Source organism: Notamacropus eugenii, chromosome 1 (genome assembly GCF_028372415.1).
Source record: "Notamacropus eugenii isolate mMacEug1 chromosome 1, mMacEug1.pri_v2, whole genome shotgun sequence".
NCBI classification, from domain to species: domain Eukaryota; kingdom Metazoa; phylum Chordata; class Mammalia; order Diprotodontia; family Macropodidae; genus Notamacropus; species Notamacropus eugenii.
In genome coordinates this window covers 24328981-24345267 of record NC_092872.1, presented here as the reverse complement: position 1 = coordinate 24345267, position 16287 = coordinate 24328981, and the positions used below count along the sequence as shown (strand labels likewise).

General features: G+C 38.1%; 1 protein-coding gene across 6 annotated transcripts in view; it reads left to right on the top strand.

The window, feature by feature from the left end:
* ADAMTSL1 (ADAMTS like 1) overlaps positions 1-16287 on the top strand; it is a 1091970-nt gene that overhangs the window by 695670 nt on the left and 380013 nt on the right. For all 6 annotated transcript variants that reach the window (XM_072655697.1, XM_072655722.1, XM_072655679.1 and 3 more), the window contains one exon: positions 14706-14833. In XM_072655697.1, the coding sequence (XP_072511798.1) occupies positions 14706-14833 (128 nt within the window). The remainder of the gene's footprint in view (positions 1-14705; positions 14834-16287) is intronic.

Below are 16287 nucleotides of genomic sequence, written 5' to 3'. Positions count from 1 at the left end.
TCATTCAGCAGCTCTGCAGCTACAATTATATCACCAAGTCAGTGATTATAATGGAAAGAAAAAACCAGACTGAAGGACTGTTCCTAGCAGAAAATGTCTTTAAAAATCTTTCAGACTATAACTTTTTTCTTTTTTGGTTTTTATCCAAATTCTTGACTGGTATTTGAAGTCTCTATCAGAGTAAATACAAAATAATATTTATGTTGCTGTTTTATCAGGATTATGACCAAGTAATAATAGTGCCTCTGTTTGCTCCGTATATATTTTCTGTTAATGGAAATTGACGTGATTAGACTAGTTTATCTATGAAGTTGTGAGAGATTATCTACTTCATAATGCCTCATAGGCAGTCAGAAATTTCCTGAATACTAACCTTTTGTATCAGCCATTATTACTATTAATTTGACTGGCTGTGAAGTTTGTTTGAGTAGAGCTTTCCAAAATACCCAGAAGTCTCCCAGCACTTTCTGAGAGGGAGCTTTAATCCATTCCTAGTCCTTGGATGGAATGCAGCAACAATCACATTACCCTGGTTCTAAAACAAAAATGCTGCTAAAGCATTTGACACTGAGCAGAGTCTGGATTTTGTTGCCTAAAAAGTAGCAGAACTGTTTTAATTCTATCTCTTAGATTTTTTTCCAGATTGAAAATAATATCATCATCCTAACAATAACAACAATAATAATAGTTCTTAGACACAACATTAATCTATAAAAAATTAAGAACAGTATTTTAATAGCTGCTGCTACACCAAATATCCAATCTCCAAGCTACATGGAATGAAAAGCTTACAAAATATAGAGGCATAGCAGTAAAAATCAAATCTGTGTGGAAAACAACAAAGTATCTATCTTCCCTATCATCCTGTCTACTACCAGAGCTTTTAATGAGTTTACAGACAGAAAGCTTACATACTTTTATACAGTAACAAAACATACTTGTATAATACAGCCCAGAACATCGAACGTCAAGCCAAAATCATAGCAGGTCTTATCCCAGAACTGTTTCTATCTGAACCCCATCAAACCTAGATGAGAAAAATGTGAAAACAGTGCTAATGATATTTTGTATTTCAATAGTGCTTTTGGGTTTGCAAAGCACTTTACATACACTATCGCCATTTATCCTCAAAACAACCATTAGGTAGATTCTAATGCAGCTAGGTGGCTCAGTGGGTAGAGTGCTGGATACTGAGTTCAAATCCATCTTCAGACACTTGCTGGCTATGCCACTCAAGACAAGTTACTTAACCCTGTTTGCCTTAGTTTCCTCAGCTGGAAAAGGAAATGGCAAATTGTTATTCTCATTTTATAAAGGAGGGAACTGAAACTGGAAGAGGTCAAAGTGACTTGCCCAGGGGATAAAAGGATTCACATATTCTGGAAGCCAAACCTAATATTCCATTTGTTATACTATGCTGAAAAATTCAGAACTTTTATTTTTGGCTTGGAGACTTCATCCACTCACAAAATTTCCATTTCTGCCTCTGTGAACATGTTTCTCAAGCTCTTATCTCCAGCTCTCTCTTTTCATTTGTGTTCTAGTCCTGCATTTTAACTTTTAGAGGCTTCATATTTCTCATCAAAAAAATTAAGAGACTGGATTAAATTATTTCTAAGGCCTTTTCCAGCTCTGTATAGTCTGAAACTATATGTCTAACTGCTTGCAAAATATGTCCACTTTAAACTCGACAGGTCCAAAATTCAATTCGTTATTTTCTGTTCCCATCTATACTCTAATTCCCAACCTCCCTATATTTCTTGTAGAATCAGAGAATATGTCCCTTGAGGCCAATTAGTCAAATCAGAACTAGAATCCCTTTTTCCACAATTGCCAGCAAGTCAGCATCCAATGTTCACTTAAAGATCTCTAGTGAAAGGTAACCTACCACCTCCCAAGGTCAGCCCATTCTGTTTTGGATACTTTTTGTTGTTTGGAATTTTATCCTTATAGCAAGATAAAATCTATTTCTTTGTAATTTCCACCCACTTCTCCTAGTTCTATTCCCTGGAGCCAAGTAGGAATCCCTCTTCCTTGTAATCAACTTTACAAAATACAAAATAACTGCAGTATGAGAGTTTTCTCCAGGTTAAATATCCCCAGTTCCTTCACCTGATACTGATACTGTATGAAATAGAGGTCCCTAATCATCACCCTAATCAGGTGCAGTATGTAGAATGCCATGTATGGAGTTAGGAAGATTCATCTTCTGATGTGGCCCTGGGCAAGTCACTTAACCCTGCTTGCCTCAATTTTCCCATCTGTAAAATGAGCTGGAAAGGGAAATGGCAGACCACCCTAATATCTCTGCTAAGAAAATCCCAAATGGGATCATAAAATTTATTAAGTGCCTCCTGAGTTATTTTTAATTCATTGGTCTTGCAGGGATTTTTTTTTAGTTGCATACCCAGTTTGTTGGTCTGTTCTTTCTCTCTTGTGTTGATGAAAAGCGTGTAGAAGATAATTACCCCTAAGGATTATTTTAGCCACATTTCAAAATTTTTGATATTTGGTATTTGGACATTGTTGCCATTATCTTTAATGAGACTATTGTTTCTATGATTTGTTCTTTGACTCCTCAATTCTTTTGGATTAAGTTACTTAGTCTTTAATATTTAGTTGCTTCTTTTGCAGCTCTTTATTGAAATATTTATTGAATTGTAATCTGTAAAAGAACTATTTAATATTTCTTCTTTACTAAATTTGTGAGATTTTTCTGACCTAAAACATGATCAGTTTTTAGAAAGGTGCCATTCACAGGTAAAATATATATATATATGTATACATATACATATATATATATATTCCTTTCTATGCCCATTCAACAGTTATTAGAGGTGTGTAATATCTAACCTTTCTAAGATTTTATTCAGATATCTAACTTTCTCACTTTTGTTTGTTAGATTTCTATCTCTGAAAAGAATACATTGAAATCCCCCACTAATGTAGTCTTATTATCTATTTCTCCCTGTAATTCAGTAAGCATTTTTAAAAAGCATTTAAATGCTATTCCATTTGGTGTATATATTTTAAGTATTGATACTTAATTATTGATGCCTCATCCATGATACCTTTTAGCATAATGTAGTTTCTCTTTTTTATCTCTTTTACTTAAGTCTATTTTTTTCTGTTAAGTACCTTCACATTATGTTCAAGGCATTTTTCTGGAACCTAAGGATACAAAGACAAAACTTAAACCATTCTTGCAATCCAGGAGTTTACATTCTACTGTGGAGAATAATAAATACAGGCAAGTAAATGCAAAATAATATTAAGAGGCAGAAAACAATGGGAATAGGGGACCAGGAAAGACTTTATGCAGAAGCTAGTACATGAGCTGTTTTTTTGAAAGAAGAGATGTTTTAAGAAGTAAAGCTAAGGAGGAAGAGCATTTCTAACATAGGTGACCACCTGTGCATAGGCACAACAGCAGGAGTGGAACTTTTGTATATTAAGAGCATCTGGCAGGATAATTTGGCTGGAATGGAGTAAGCATGAAGGGGAATAATATGAAATAACACTGTAAAGGGGGTGAGATCCAGACTGTGTAGCCATACTGAGGATTTTGTATTTTATCCTAGAAGCAATGTGAGGCCACTAAAGATTTTTATATGAGATTTGTGCATGGTTTGATCTGTAATTTTAGGGATATTAATATAGCTGCTTTGTGGAGGATGGTTTTAGACAAATAAGACTTGACATCTGAGTGAATACGGTGTTGTAAGGAAAAGGAAAGTCAAGGATGATTCCAAGGTCAGAACCTAGGGGACTAGAAGAATGGTGGTGCCTTCAATACACATAGGACATTTTGAAAAAAGGATGTATTTTAGAGAAAATATGAGTTTCTTTTTGGACATATTGAGTTTGAAATCTCTAAAGTATATCCATAGTGAGATAGATGTCCATTAAGCAAGTGATAACATATGACTAGATTCCAAAGTAATATTAGAACTAGATATATAGACTTGGAACTAATTTACTTAGAAGGTGATAACTGAATCAACATAAATTGATGGAATCAATGAGAAGATAATAAACCCCAGAAAGTGCTAAAGGGAATACAAACACGTAATGAGTCAGAGAAGGATGAAGATCCAGCGAAGGAAACTGAGGAGTCATAAGAAAGGTAGGAGAAGAATCGGAAAGCAATGTAATAGAAACTGAGAGATGGGGAGAGGGAGGGAGGGAAGGAAGAGACAGACAGGCAGACAGGCACAGAGAGCGACAGAGAGACAGAAAAAGAATATTGAGGAAGAGGAAGGGAGGAGAGATGCATGATTAACGAGACCAAAAACTAAAGAGATTGAGTAGAAAAAGGACTAAAAAAGATCACTGAATTTAATCATTAAGAGACCCTTGGTAACCCTGAGAAAATGGTATCAGTAAAGTGATGTGGTTGAAAGCCAAATTGAAAGGGGATGAGAAATGACTGGGATGTGAAGAATTGGACTCTCAACAGCCTTTCCTAGAAGTCTGGCAATGAAAGGGAACAGAGATAGTGAATGATAACCTGAGAGAATAGCAGGATCAAGTGAAAGAGGGAGACTTAAAGAGAGGGACCTGGTCAAGGGGTGAAGGGACCAGAGGATACAGGAAGAGTTGGTCTTGGCAAGGAGAAGGACTGCCTCTTTACCAAAGACTGGAGCAATTGCAAAGGATGGAGAATGTGTATGGAGTAGGAGAGAATGGAAAATTTTCAACAGTTGGGCTGTTTGCTCAGTAAAATGGAATTTTAGATCCTATAATGAGAAGAAAGAGCAAGAAGTTATAGAGGATATTTGAGGATAGGGGGGAAAATTTAAACCAATCACTATAAAAAGTGTTATACACAATCAGACAGGGAGAGCAGCAATGAGGACCCATGGAGCAGTGTATTACATAGCAGTAATTAGCACTATACATCTAGGAATGGAGAGTGTTGTTGGTGGCTCCAGCCCAGTCTTGGTATTTGACAAGACATGACCAAAGTAAAGACAACTGGACAAGAAATTTAAGCACAAAAGATAGGACATAGCTGAACTATTCAATTCTAAAATTAAAATGAGAAAGGAGGAAAATAGACCAAAGTAAGAGTCTACCATGGAAGAAGTGAAAGAAGTAGAGGTGATGGTGAAAGTGAAGAACAGATTTATTAGGAATGATTCAAAAGGAAAGGTGAAAGCATAGAAGGTTTTGGTTAGAGGTGGAAATATCAGAGTGCAGGAACAGAGATATAGGACAGTTGGTGGTGATGGTGAGATCAATGGGCATAATCATTCCTGTGTGGAGTGGATTGAAAAATAAAAGTTGTGGGAATTGATGGGCATGGAGATCAGTTATCCAAGTGGACATCTGTATGTATATTGAAGTCCCCTAGTAGTCTAATAAAAGTGGATTGGAAAGGAAGACTAAGAGCCAGGTACTGAACTCATCAATGTTTAAAAAAAAGAGAGAGAGAATGATCTAGAAGCTACTAGATAACCTCTCAGTTTTTTGTCATGTACAAATTTGATAAGTATGTTCTCCATGCCTAAGGGCACAGTCCGACCCTCATTTTAACAAGAATCTCTTCTACAAAATTCCCTAGATCTCCAAAGAGATGATCATAGCATCATAGACTCAGAGCAGGAAGGGACCTTAAAGATTATCTAGTCCAACAACCTGAGGCATCTGAGATTCAGAAAGTAGAGCAAAGTAAAAGTCCTCCTAGGAAGAAGAAGGAGTAGAAGACAAGGAGGTGATGGTGAAGGTAAAGAACAGATTTATTAGGACCAAGACAAAAAGAAAGATGGAAGTATAGAAGATTTTGATTAGAGGCAGAAATATCACAATTCAAGAACATGGAGATAGGACTGTTGATGGTTCGTGATGGTGACTTTGTTCAAGGTCAAACACATGGTAAGTGACAGATCACATTGGAACACTGCAAAGATTCTACTCTTTATACTACAACCATGCCAATTTCCTGAAATTACTTAACACTGATTTGTTAAGAGTACTACCATGCCCCTTGATAATTGGGCTCAAAATTCAAGTCTTTTTTTAATTTATTCTTTACATTTTGTATCTATTCTTTCCATTTTCTACATCCCTTCATTATACAAGGCTTCTTACTTCTTCCTTAAAAACATCTATCCTTCATGTCTTCTCTTTTTCATTCATACTTTGTATCCCCAGGTACTAGCTCAATATTTTGCACATAGTAGGTATTTAATAAATATTTGTTTAATTGAAAAATAGAAAATGGTTCTTAGAGTAATGGGGCATTGGAGGCAATGTGGGTGTTTGCTTAAAAATAGCAATGAGAAACAAGTCAGAAGTACACCCACAGGACCACTTATTGTTGATGAGAATTTTTCTGTCATCTAAATGGTACTGATTTCTCTCATCAGAAGCAAGGACAAATTTGAACAATATGAAGGGTCTTGCCTAGTGTCACTGGCAAGCCACCATATCCCCAGATAGTGGTGCTGTGATAAGAATCAGATGATTTGAATTGCCTAAGCAAAACCCATCAAAAATATCTGGGCAGTTCTGTGCCTCAGTTTCCCCAAACCATACTTTAGGCTACTGGATCTAAAAGTTATTGGGTTGTTGCAAAAAGTTATGTTAGTGGTTAATGCCCCCCCAAATCACTAGGATCAGAGTAAGAAGACAGGATAACAATGTTGTGAACGGAGAGAAGGGGTAACATTTGAAAACTGTTATGAAGATAGACTCAATAAAACTTGGCAACAGACCAGATATGTGCAAATAAGTGGAGGCTGGGAGCCTAGGTGACTAGGAGGACTAGATGGTGATACCTTCAAAAGTAACAGGAAAGTTTGAAGGAGGGGATGGTGGTTGGGTGTGCTGGTGGCAGCGATTTTAGATATGTTCAATTTGATATGTCTATAGGATATCCAGTTAGAAATATCCAGAGATTAATTGTTGACATGTGAGACTGGAGCTCTAGAGAGAAAGTAGAGCTGGATAAATAGGTCTGAGAATCAACTGCATAGAGTTGAATAATAGTTGAACCCATAGTAGGTCATGAGGTTACCAAGGAAGATAGTAAAGAAGAGGGAAGATAAGTGGGCATAGGACCATCAGAGCTTTGGCAGGAGACCATAATTACTGATCATGACCTGGAGGAAAATCCAGCAAAAGAAATTAATTGTCATATAGGTAGGAGGATTATCAGGAAAGAACTATCTCACAAAAACCTACACAGAACAGAGCATCCAGGAGGAGATGGTCACCATCAATATCAGATGCTACAGATAAGTCAGAAGGATGAAGAAAAAGAAAAGACCATTAAGTTTGGCAATTAACAGATTATTAGTAACTTCAGAGAGGGCAGTTTCAGTTCAGTGACAAAGCTGAAAGCCAGACCACAGAGTGGTTAGAGGAGAGGAGAGAGCGCAGTGGACATATTAATTGTAGACAACTCTCTCAAGTTCAAGTTCAGTCAAGGGGTAGGAGGTAGAGATATGGGACAGTAGGTAGCTGAGGTGCTGAGATCAAGTGAGGCTGTTTTTAAGGATGGGGGTTCATGGACAAATTGGTAGACAACAGAGTGGCTAGTAGAGAGAGATTAAAGATTAGCCAGAGAATATGGATGACAGAAGGGGCAAATCTGATGGAGAAGATGCTGTTTGACTTTTAGTCTTTCAAAACAATTCCCCTTTTTACTTCTCCAGTCTTCTTACTCTGTACTGTCCTCCATGTGTTCTAGCAAGTCCATGCTGTTACTCTGCCATCTTGGCCCAGAGTGCCCTTTTGCTGGCTAATTCCCCATTCCTGGAGACCTCTTCTCCCCTCTGCCCCCTGCCTCCCTGGTTTCCTTCAAGACTCAGCTCAAATCCAATCTTCTGCAAGAAACTTTCCCCAGTATTTCCCTCTGCACCCCACTATCATCAGCCTTCCCCTTGAAATTACCTCCTATGACTGTGTATGTCATCTGTACATAGTTATTATTATTATGTATAGTTATTGTCTTTCTTATTACAAGGGGAGCTCCTTGAGGGCAGGGACTATGTTTCTCTGCCTTCCTTTATATTTCCACTGGTTAGTGCTTAATAAACAAGTTTTGTTGTTGATAATGTGTCATCATCATGGTCACGGTAGTGGTGGGATGACAAGGGCAAAGGAATTTATCTTGACAAAAAGAAGGGCAACCTCTTCTGATGAGATAGAGGTGAAGAAGGAGCTAGTGAGGGGAAGATATCTAAGCAATTATGAGCTACTTAGTTACAGTCAAGTAGCTGGAAAAATTGTCAAAATCCAAAGAATATGTATTTATAAAGTTTGCCTACAATTTATTGTACATGGCAAAGTTAGCATGGGACAGGGAATGTATTTTAAAAATTGATTCTAAAATTGAGTTTGAAACGTAACTTTACAAAAATTTTTTTTTAAATCAAACATCCACCAAGCACTATAACCACACTGTTTGCTGTTAGCTATATCCATTCCCAAAGATTCCCATACTTGATCTTTTTAAGCGCATTAGTCCCCAACATATATATATATATATACAGAATAAACATACATACACATGCTATGGAAAGATGGTTCTCTCATCATGGGTAGAGTTCCTTTCTTATTCAAGCTGCTTTCACTTAGATGTATATGACATTCATTTTGTACTGTCCCATGAAATTCCAGATGTGTTAAAAAATAAATGTTGTGTCTGTTCTGTGAGAGTTAAAACAGACTCAGGTGCCCCAGTGCTAATCTTACAGTAGGATTCTGGCTACCTTCCAGCTCTCAGTATTCATCTCCAGTGTACCGATTCATAAATATCCCCTCCCCCCCATTAGAATATAAGCTCCTTGAGGTCAGTCACTATTTTTGCTTTTCCTTTATATTCCTATAGTTTATCCAGGGCCTCACATGTACTAAGTACTTATTAACTACTATGGTTAATTAATTGATTGCTTAATTGATTAACCGTAGCACAGATCTTTGAAGTTTCCCCATACTCTCACTAATTACATGAACTTGTGCACATCTGTAAAATACTCCAATAGGCCAGTGTATCTGTGATCTTGTCCATGTGGGTATTCCCTGCTGTGTTACAGGTCACAACCCATCCCTGCCTGCCTGTTCTGTATAACTCTTGCCAAAGGAGGTCTTTCTTGTGATTTCACCAGCTGGTGGTAGAGTGGATAGACCGTTGGAAGGAAGACCTGAGTTTAAATCCAGCTTCATGTGTGGAAAGTTACTGAATCACTGTTTGCCTCAGTTTCCTTGTCTGTAAAATGGGAATAATAATAGCACCCCTCTCCCACAGTTGTGAGGATCAAATCAGATTATAATTGTCAATCGCCTGGCACATAGTAAACATTATACAAATGTTAGCTATTATTATTTTCTTGCTGTTCAATCATGTTTTACTTTTCATGACCTCATTTGGGGTTTTCTTGGCAGAGATATTGGAGTGTTTTGCCATTTCTTTCTCCAACTCATTTTACAGATAAGGAAACTGAGGCAAACAGGGTTTAAGTGACTTACACAGGGTCACAGAGCAAGTAAATATCTGAGGCCAGATTTGAACTCAGCAAGATGAGTCTTCGGACTCCAAGCCTGGCAGTCTATCCACTGTGCCACCCAGCTGTGGTTATTCAGTTTCCTCAACTGTGAAAGAGAGATTATAATAGCACTTATCTCCTAGAGTTGTGAGGATCAGATGAGATAATTTTTGTAAAGTCCTTAGCACAGTTCCTGGCACATAGCAGGTGTTTAATAAATGATTTTTTTTCTTCCTTCCTTTCCTTCCCTCTTTCCACTTCCCTCTGTTCCCTCCTTCTTTCCTTCCTTCCTCCCTCCCTTCCTTTTTTCCTTCCTTTCTTCCTTCCATTGTATCTACGCCTGGTGGTGGCTTGCTTTCACAGTGTACCTAGCCCACCTCCTTTTGGATCATGTATTTCTTGACAGAATCCTTTATGCTACTTCCCCTTCACTAACTGTAACCAACTGCGAATTGCCTCTGTCCATCATGTGCTTCTCCCAGGGCCCTTGGAGTAATCTTCCATTTCACTTTTCCGGAATTATAGTATTCTGTGATTCATAGACGGAGACATAAAGACAACCCATGGCTGTAAAACTCAAACACAAAAATATAGATTCAGTCAATTCCTTAAGCAAATGTTTATTAAACAAACTTAAATTTACAAAATCATATTAGCCAAATACCTCTTACTTTTGTGTTGTCCTAAAAGCTCTAGTTCTGTTCAGTCTGAATTATTATTGTTTTACTGATAATAACTTATGTTCCTAAGATATTTTTCCTACAACAACCCTGTGCAGTAATTAAGAGTAGGATCAGCCCCATTTTACAGATGAATCTGAGAGGTAAAATTACTACCCCATGGTCACACAGCCAGTAAGCATCTGATCTGGGATTAAAGATGTAATCTGTAAAATGAAGGAGTCAGACCAGATTATCTCCAAGGTCCTTTCTAGCTCTAATTCAGGTGTGCTGACTCCAAGGCTTAATCTCTCCCCATTCCATCATGCCTGTTTCCCACCACTACCCTCCCCAGACTCCTCTGCTACAACATTAGAAGATAAATAAAGACACCCAAATATACATATATTTACATACATACATAAACCTACGTATATGTATTTCTATATTTATATGTATCATAAATATATACATTTCTCCTGTGTACTCCTTATATTTGTAGGCATATAATTCTCCACTCTGTGATTCCTTAATCTTCCTTTTTCCTACAGTATCTTGAAAATGGGCTTCCTAACCTGCTCAAGCCCTAATGAACAAGGTGTCTGTACAAAGAGATCTGTACAGATGAGGTCAATCTGAGGCTAAGTGTATATTGGGCAGTGAAGAAAAAGGAAAGTATTGCTTCATGCAGTTGCTCAAAGGGCTTTAAGTACTTGTAACTGTCAGGCCTGGAGCTGTTCACCTGAGGTTTCATTTCTGAAATTGGCCCTGAGAATACAGAACAAAGCTGTCAGATTAGGGCTGCATTTAGATAAACCAGTAATGCCAAGGAAAGGAAACCACCCTAACACTGCTGGAGTGAAGGAAACTTCTTCTAACCATGGGAGAGATAAAATGAATCATGACTAAAGACGGTAGTCTAGGCAATTGGCATTTGCCAATGCTTAGAGAAACACATTGAATTGAGGGTGGAGGAAGATGCTCTTGACAGGTTCTCAGTACTTTTATATGGGGGGAGCTATAGTGGAGCTAGGACAGGAAATGCTTGTTAAAGGTAACTCCAGGGATCAGTTTGACTGGTCCATGGATCTAGAAAGGTTTAGATCTTGGTTTATGTTGCCCTAACTGCAACGATTCCAGGGTAGTGATCTTTCTTCCTGGAAAATTCGGTGCCAAATTAGAAACCTCTCCACGCTCACCCCCAAGGAGAATGTGAGCTTTTTTCCTCCTTCTTCATGCCTAGCACTTAGCACAAGCTTGAGGAGTGGAACATAATAGGCATTTACTAAATGTTCATTCAGTTCAGTTGCCTTGAACCATGGTTAAACCCATATCCCCACTGACATGGACTCCAAAAATGTATGAGTCAAAAAAGGAGTGCCATCATCCCATAACAATACTTTCATGATGAAAAAAAAAAGGATGAAGCAAACCCCTTGATGGGTAATGGGCTTTTCCCCACAAGGTAGATCTAGGGTTTAGATTAGGCTTTGCTGCTTTTTTGAGAAGCCGCCATCTGATGAAGCATCTGCCAACATAAATAAGTTCAGGGTCAGTATTTGCTTCTTAGTAGAGAGATGTTAATATACAAAGTCATCATCATCTTACCTGGCACTCTTGCTAAAATTTCCAACAACAAAGCCAAGGATAATCTCTTGATCTTGATTTTTACGGTGTTGTTGGCCTTGATTCCGAGGCATTCAGATTAATTTAGTCCATTAGTATAATGGAGAAGGAGGCTAAAGTGGACAGGCAGGGCAGCCAAGAGAAGTGAGGGTGTTAGGCATCCTAAGTATTGGCTGTTGCTTTCCAAAAGTGTCCTCTAATTCACCCCTGCTTTTAGTTCACTAGGTGAAAACGGAAGATCACATTTTTGTTAATTTACTATCAAGTGAATAGGTGTTCACATGCTAAGGTTTTAAAGTAATAACCATGTCCTAACAGGATTAAGCATGTTATGTGCTTATATGGAGGGCTCTCTTAAAAGAGGCAATAAACAAATGCTAGGAGATTTTAAATGGCCTTAAAGGTATTGCTAGAATGTCATTCGTGGTCATAGATGCTGAGTTCTGGCAAAGTTAAAGAAGAGGAAAATCACTTTACTTTCCTTAACATTAAACATGGATTCAGTTGAAATGAATTATGTTTATTCCACTTGTTAAAAGAAAACTTGGAGTTTGTTCCAGTTTGAGACCACATGCTTTCTGGGAATATATGTCTTATAACAAATCTTGGAATGCGGATAGCAGGCACATGCCTCTCTGCGGGGTGGGTGTGCAGAGGAATTCACAGGGATGTGGGCCCTCAGTGGGCCTACCTCACTGTGTTCCTCTTGGCATGGCTAATGAGGTAAGGGTGGTTAGTCATTGAAGCAACACCTTGGACCCCTTATTAACAGCTCCTCAAATAAGGGGGAAAGGTCAACACAGAGTTTGAAATCATTTGTTTCTTTACAAAAACACAATAACAGTCACATATTTTCATTTTTCAAAAATCTTACCCAGAGAGCAGCCAGCTGGAATAACCTTAATAAACTGGCTTTCTGGGCCTCTTATCTCACATGTAAATGCTAATAAGATTGCATCTGGGGGATGGAGTACAGCTGTGAATGTTGCCTATTTGATTTTTTGCAGCTGTAGGGACTGGATATAGTCATAGCTTATAATCACCGATCTTGTTCCCTTTAATCACTTCATTTATCCTAGCAGTTATAGAGGCTGATTCGAATTTCAGTTGCATTTTATTTGAACAAAATAAGGGAAATTGCATTTAGTAAATTTATATTTGTTACATACGCAATAAGTAGATCAAACATCACCTTCAAAACTGCCTAATCTTTCTGCCAATCATGCACAGAGAAGCAAGCCATTGGACCTACAATTTGGCAGAAAGCAGGTTAGAGAGTGATATACAATGTTGTGATCCTCACTGGACTTTAAATGTGGGGCACTTATGTAATAAGCATGTAAAGAAAACATTTGGGAATGCCCACTCCTATAACAAAGGGGTAAGTCAGTCTAGTCAAGGTGTAGGGAACCTGGTCTAGTACTTGAACTCCTCTTTCTCCACCCTCCTATTTAATTGAGCCCTGGAAAAACAGTACTCCACATTGCTGTGATTAGAGATTGATTCTGTCAAGCCTATAAAACAGGCATCATGGCTCCATAAATATTTTCTTCTGGAAGGAAGGGATTTTTGTGTGGCAGATGTGATTCTATTACCTATGCCATTTCGTATTTAGAGAAGCTGGAAATTACAGTCTGGTGATTATGCATCACCAGATAAATTTGACATTGTATGTCTTTGAAAAGTTCCATCCTGGAAAAGACCAGTAGGCCCCAAGGTGGCTTTTGAGGCAACTATGGGGCATTATGCATAGAGAACTGGACTATGAGTCACTCACCTCAGGCACTTACTAGCTATGTTAGGCTGGGGAAGTCACTACACCTTTCAGTGCCTGCTTTTCCTCATCTGTAAAAGGAATGAGGGTGGGACTTAATATCATGTAAGGTCCCTTCCAGCTTTAAATCCATTGTCTTCTTGACCTGGATTTCAGTCCCACAACTTTTAGTTTTCTGGGCCTCTACAATAAGGATACAATAATGGTGCATTGGAGTGAGGAAAACATGAGTTCAAGTGCCATGTCTGGCACATACTAATTGTGTGACCAAGAACATGTCATTTAACCTCTCTAGTATTCCAGGGAACTCTTTTCAATGTGTATCCATGGAGCGGAGTTTCTACCTTGGGAGTTCTTGACAATGATGAAATTATGGGTCTAGAACACTTCTATCCTTTTTCCCTACCCAGCCCAGCCTCCATTCCAAATGCTACCTTCTGAGGCAGTGATAAAGAAAGTCTTTTATAAATTTCAAAGTAATTTTAAAATGTGGATTATTGTTACTCGGCCTGAATAATGAGTTGTCTCCCTAGACTGCATCAAGATCTTATTTGTTTTGCTCCATGAGCCCATTGTTTGGGGCCTAAGAAATTTACCCATTATATTCCATTTTTAACCACTGATTGTAAGTCCTCTTTCTATGGTAATTAGTATTTTTCTTGCAAAACCCTCTGAGATAGTTGGCATTGTCACCATTTTATAAGTGACTGAAGCCCAGGAAGTTTCAGGTACTTCCTAAAACCCAGAAAGTGGCAGAACCAGGATTTGGAGTAGGGGTATTCTGATTCTGTTTGCAAAGGAAGTTGTAGATCTATGTAAATTCATTCACCCTGTGAATTTTTAGCTATAGGAAAAGCAGAGAGCAACACTGACACCTTTATATAACACTCTCAGATTTTATAGGTGTTGAATTTTATTAATAAACCTGGATTCTGGAAATTTATGTACAAGTTTGGATGCCCAATGACATCTGCTAATCCTCAAGTGGTTCCTGTACATGTGGTACCTGGTACAATGGTCTACTTGCTTAAAAAGTGCCTCACAATTCTAAACTAAATAAATTGTTTTAAGATGGGTTTGAAGCTACAGTGTTTGAGAGTTCTTTGACAAATATTGGGATACACACCATTGAAAATGTTATGTCTCTTTCAGAGTTCCAGGACAGCAAGATCTGAGGAAGACCGAGATACGTTGTGGGATGCCTGGGGTCCATGGAGTGAATGTTCTCGAACTTGTGGAGGAGGAGCCTCCTATTCCCTGAGACGTTGCCTCAGCAGCAAGTAAGTGAAGTAACCAATTGTCTTTGGGGCTTTGGAGAGAACAGACACTCAGGTGTATCAGTAAGCACCCTGACATACATGGGGGGGAGGGGGAGAGGGGCTGCTATCACAGATTCTTGGATCTGCATTTATAAAAGGAAAGGCAACCTTTGAGGGATCCAAAATCTCTTTAATTAGCTTAACCAAATGCTTCCAGACATACCTTTTTATCTTTTACATTTCCAAAACTACCAAGCCTCCTATCTATTCAACAGAGAAATAAAAACCAACAGACAGGTTGGTCTGAATCAGAGCAGTATTGCTATGCAATTTACATACATCCCTGGATCGAGAGAACCTTCACATCTGAGAAGTTGGAGGTCTGAGCATAGGGCCACTCAGAGTCTCCACCAAGTAACCACAAGATTCTTCTCGTAAGCGAACCCCCAAAAGTAAAAGACCAACCTCCTATAAATATATATATATAAAATGAAATATATATATAAATATATATATAAATGAAGATTTGCCTTCTCATTGGCTCAGAGTCAGTAGGCATGAAATCCACATGACTCAGCCCAGCTATGAACCATCAGGGCTCAAACAAGCTGAACCCTCAGATGCTCACAATTTAGCTTGAGCCTGGGAAACAAATCCAAAAAAGAAAACAAACAAACATTCCACTTTGCTTGCTGTTACAATGGGCTGTCACTGAATTTGGTACACATTTTAAATAGCTATTATAGATATTTTTTTGTACATGTAGGTGTTTTTCCTTTTTCTTTGATCTTTGACTAGCAGTGGTATTGCTGAATCAAAAGGTATGCACAGTTTTATAGCCCTTCCAAATTGCTCTTCAGAATGGTTGGACCAGTTCACAACCCTACCAGCAGTTCATTAGTAGTTCTGTCTTCCCATATACCCTCCAACATTTGTCATTTCTGATAGATGTGAAATGGTGCCTCAGAATTTTTTCACGTTACTATAGAGAGCTTTGATTTCTTCTTCTGAAAACTGCCTGTTCATATCATCTGATCATTTATCAATTGGGAGATGGCTCTTATTTTTATAAACTTGGTTACATTCCTTATGTATTTGAAAAATGAGGCCTTTTTCAGAGAAACTTGCCATGAAACTTTTTGATATTCCTTCATTGTGCTACGATTTTAGCAAAATGTAATTTCCTTGATCATCTCTTTTTTTTGATGTTCAGTCATTTTTCAGTCATGTCTGACTCTTTCTGACCCCATTTGGGGTTTTTTTGAAAAAGATACAGAAATGGTTTGCCATTTCCTTCTCTAGCTGTTTTTACAAATGAGGAGTTCAAGCAGTTTGAACTCAGGAAGATGAGTCTTCCTGATTGTAGGTCAGTTGCTCTATCCACTGTACTACCTAGCTGCCCAATTATCTCTTTTAATTAGATCTATTTTTGCTTTTGCTTTCTCTGAGATCGTGATTGCAAACCCGGAGTTTTT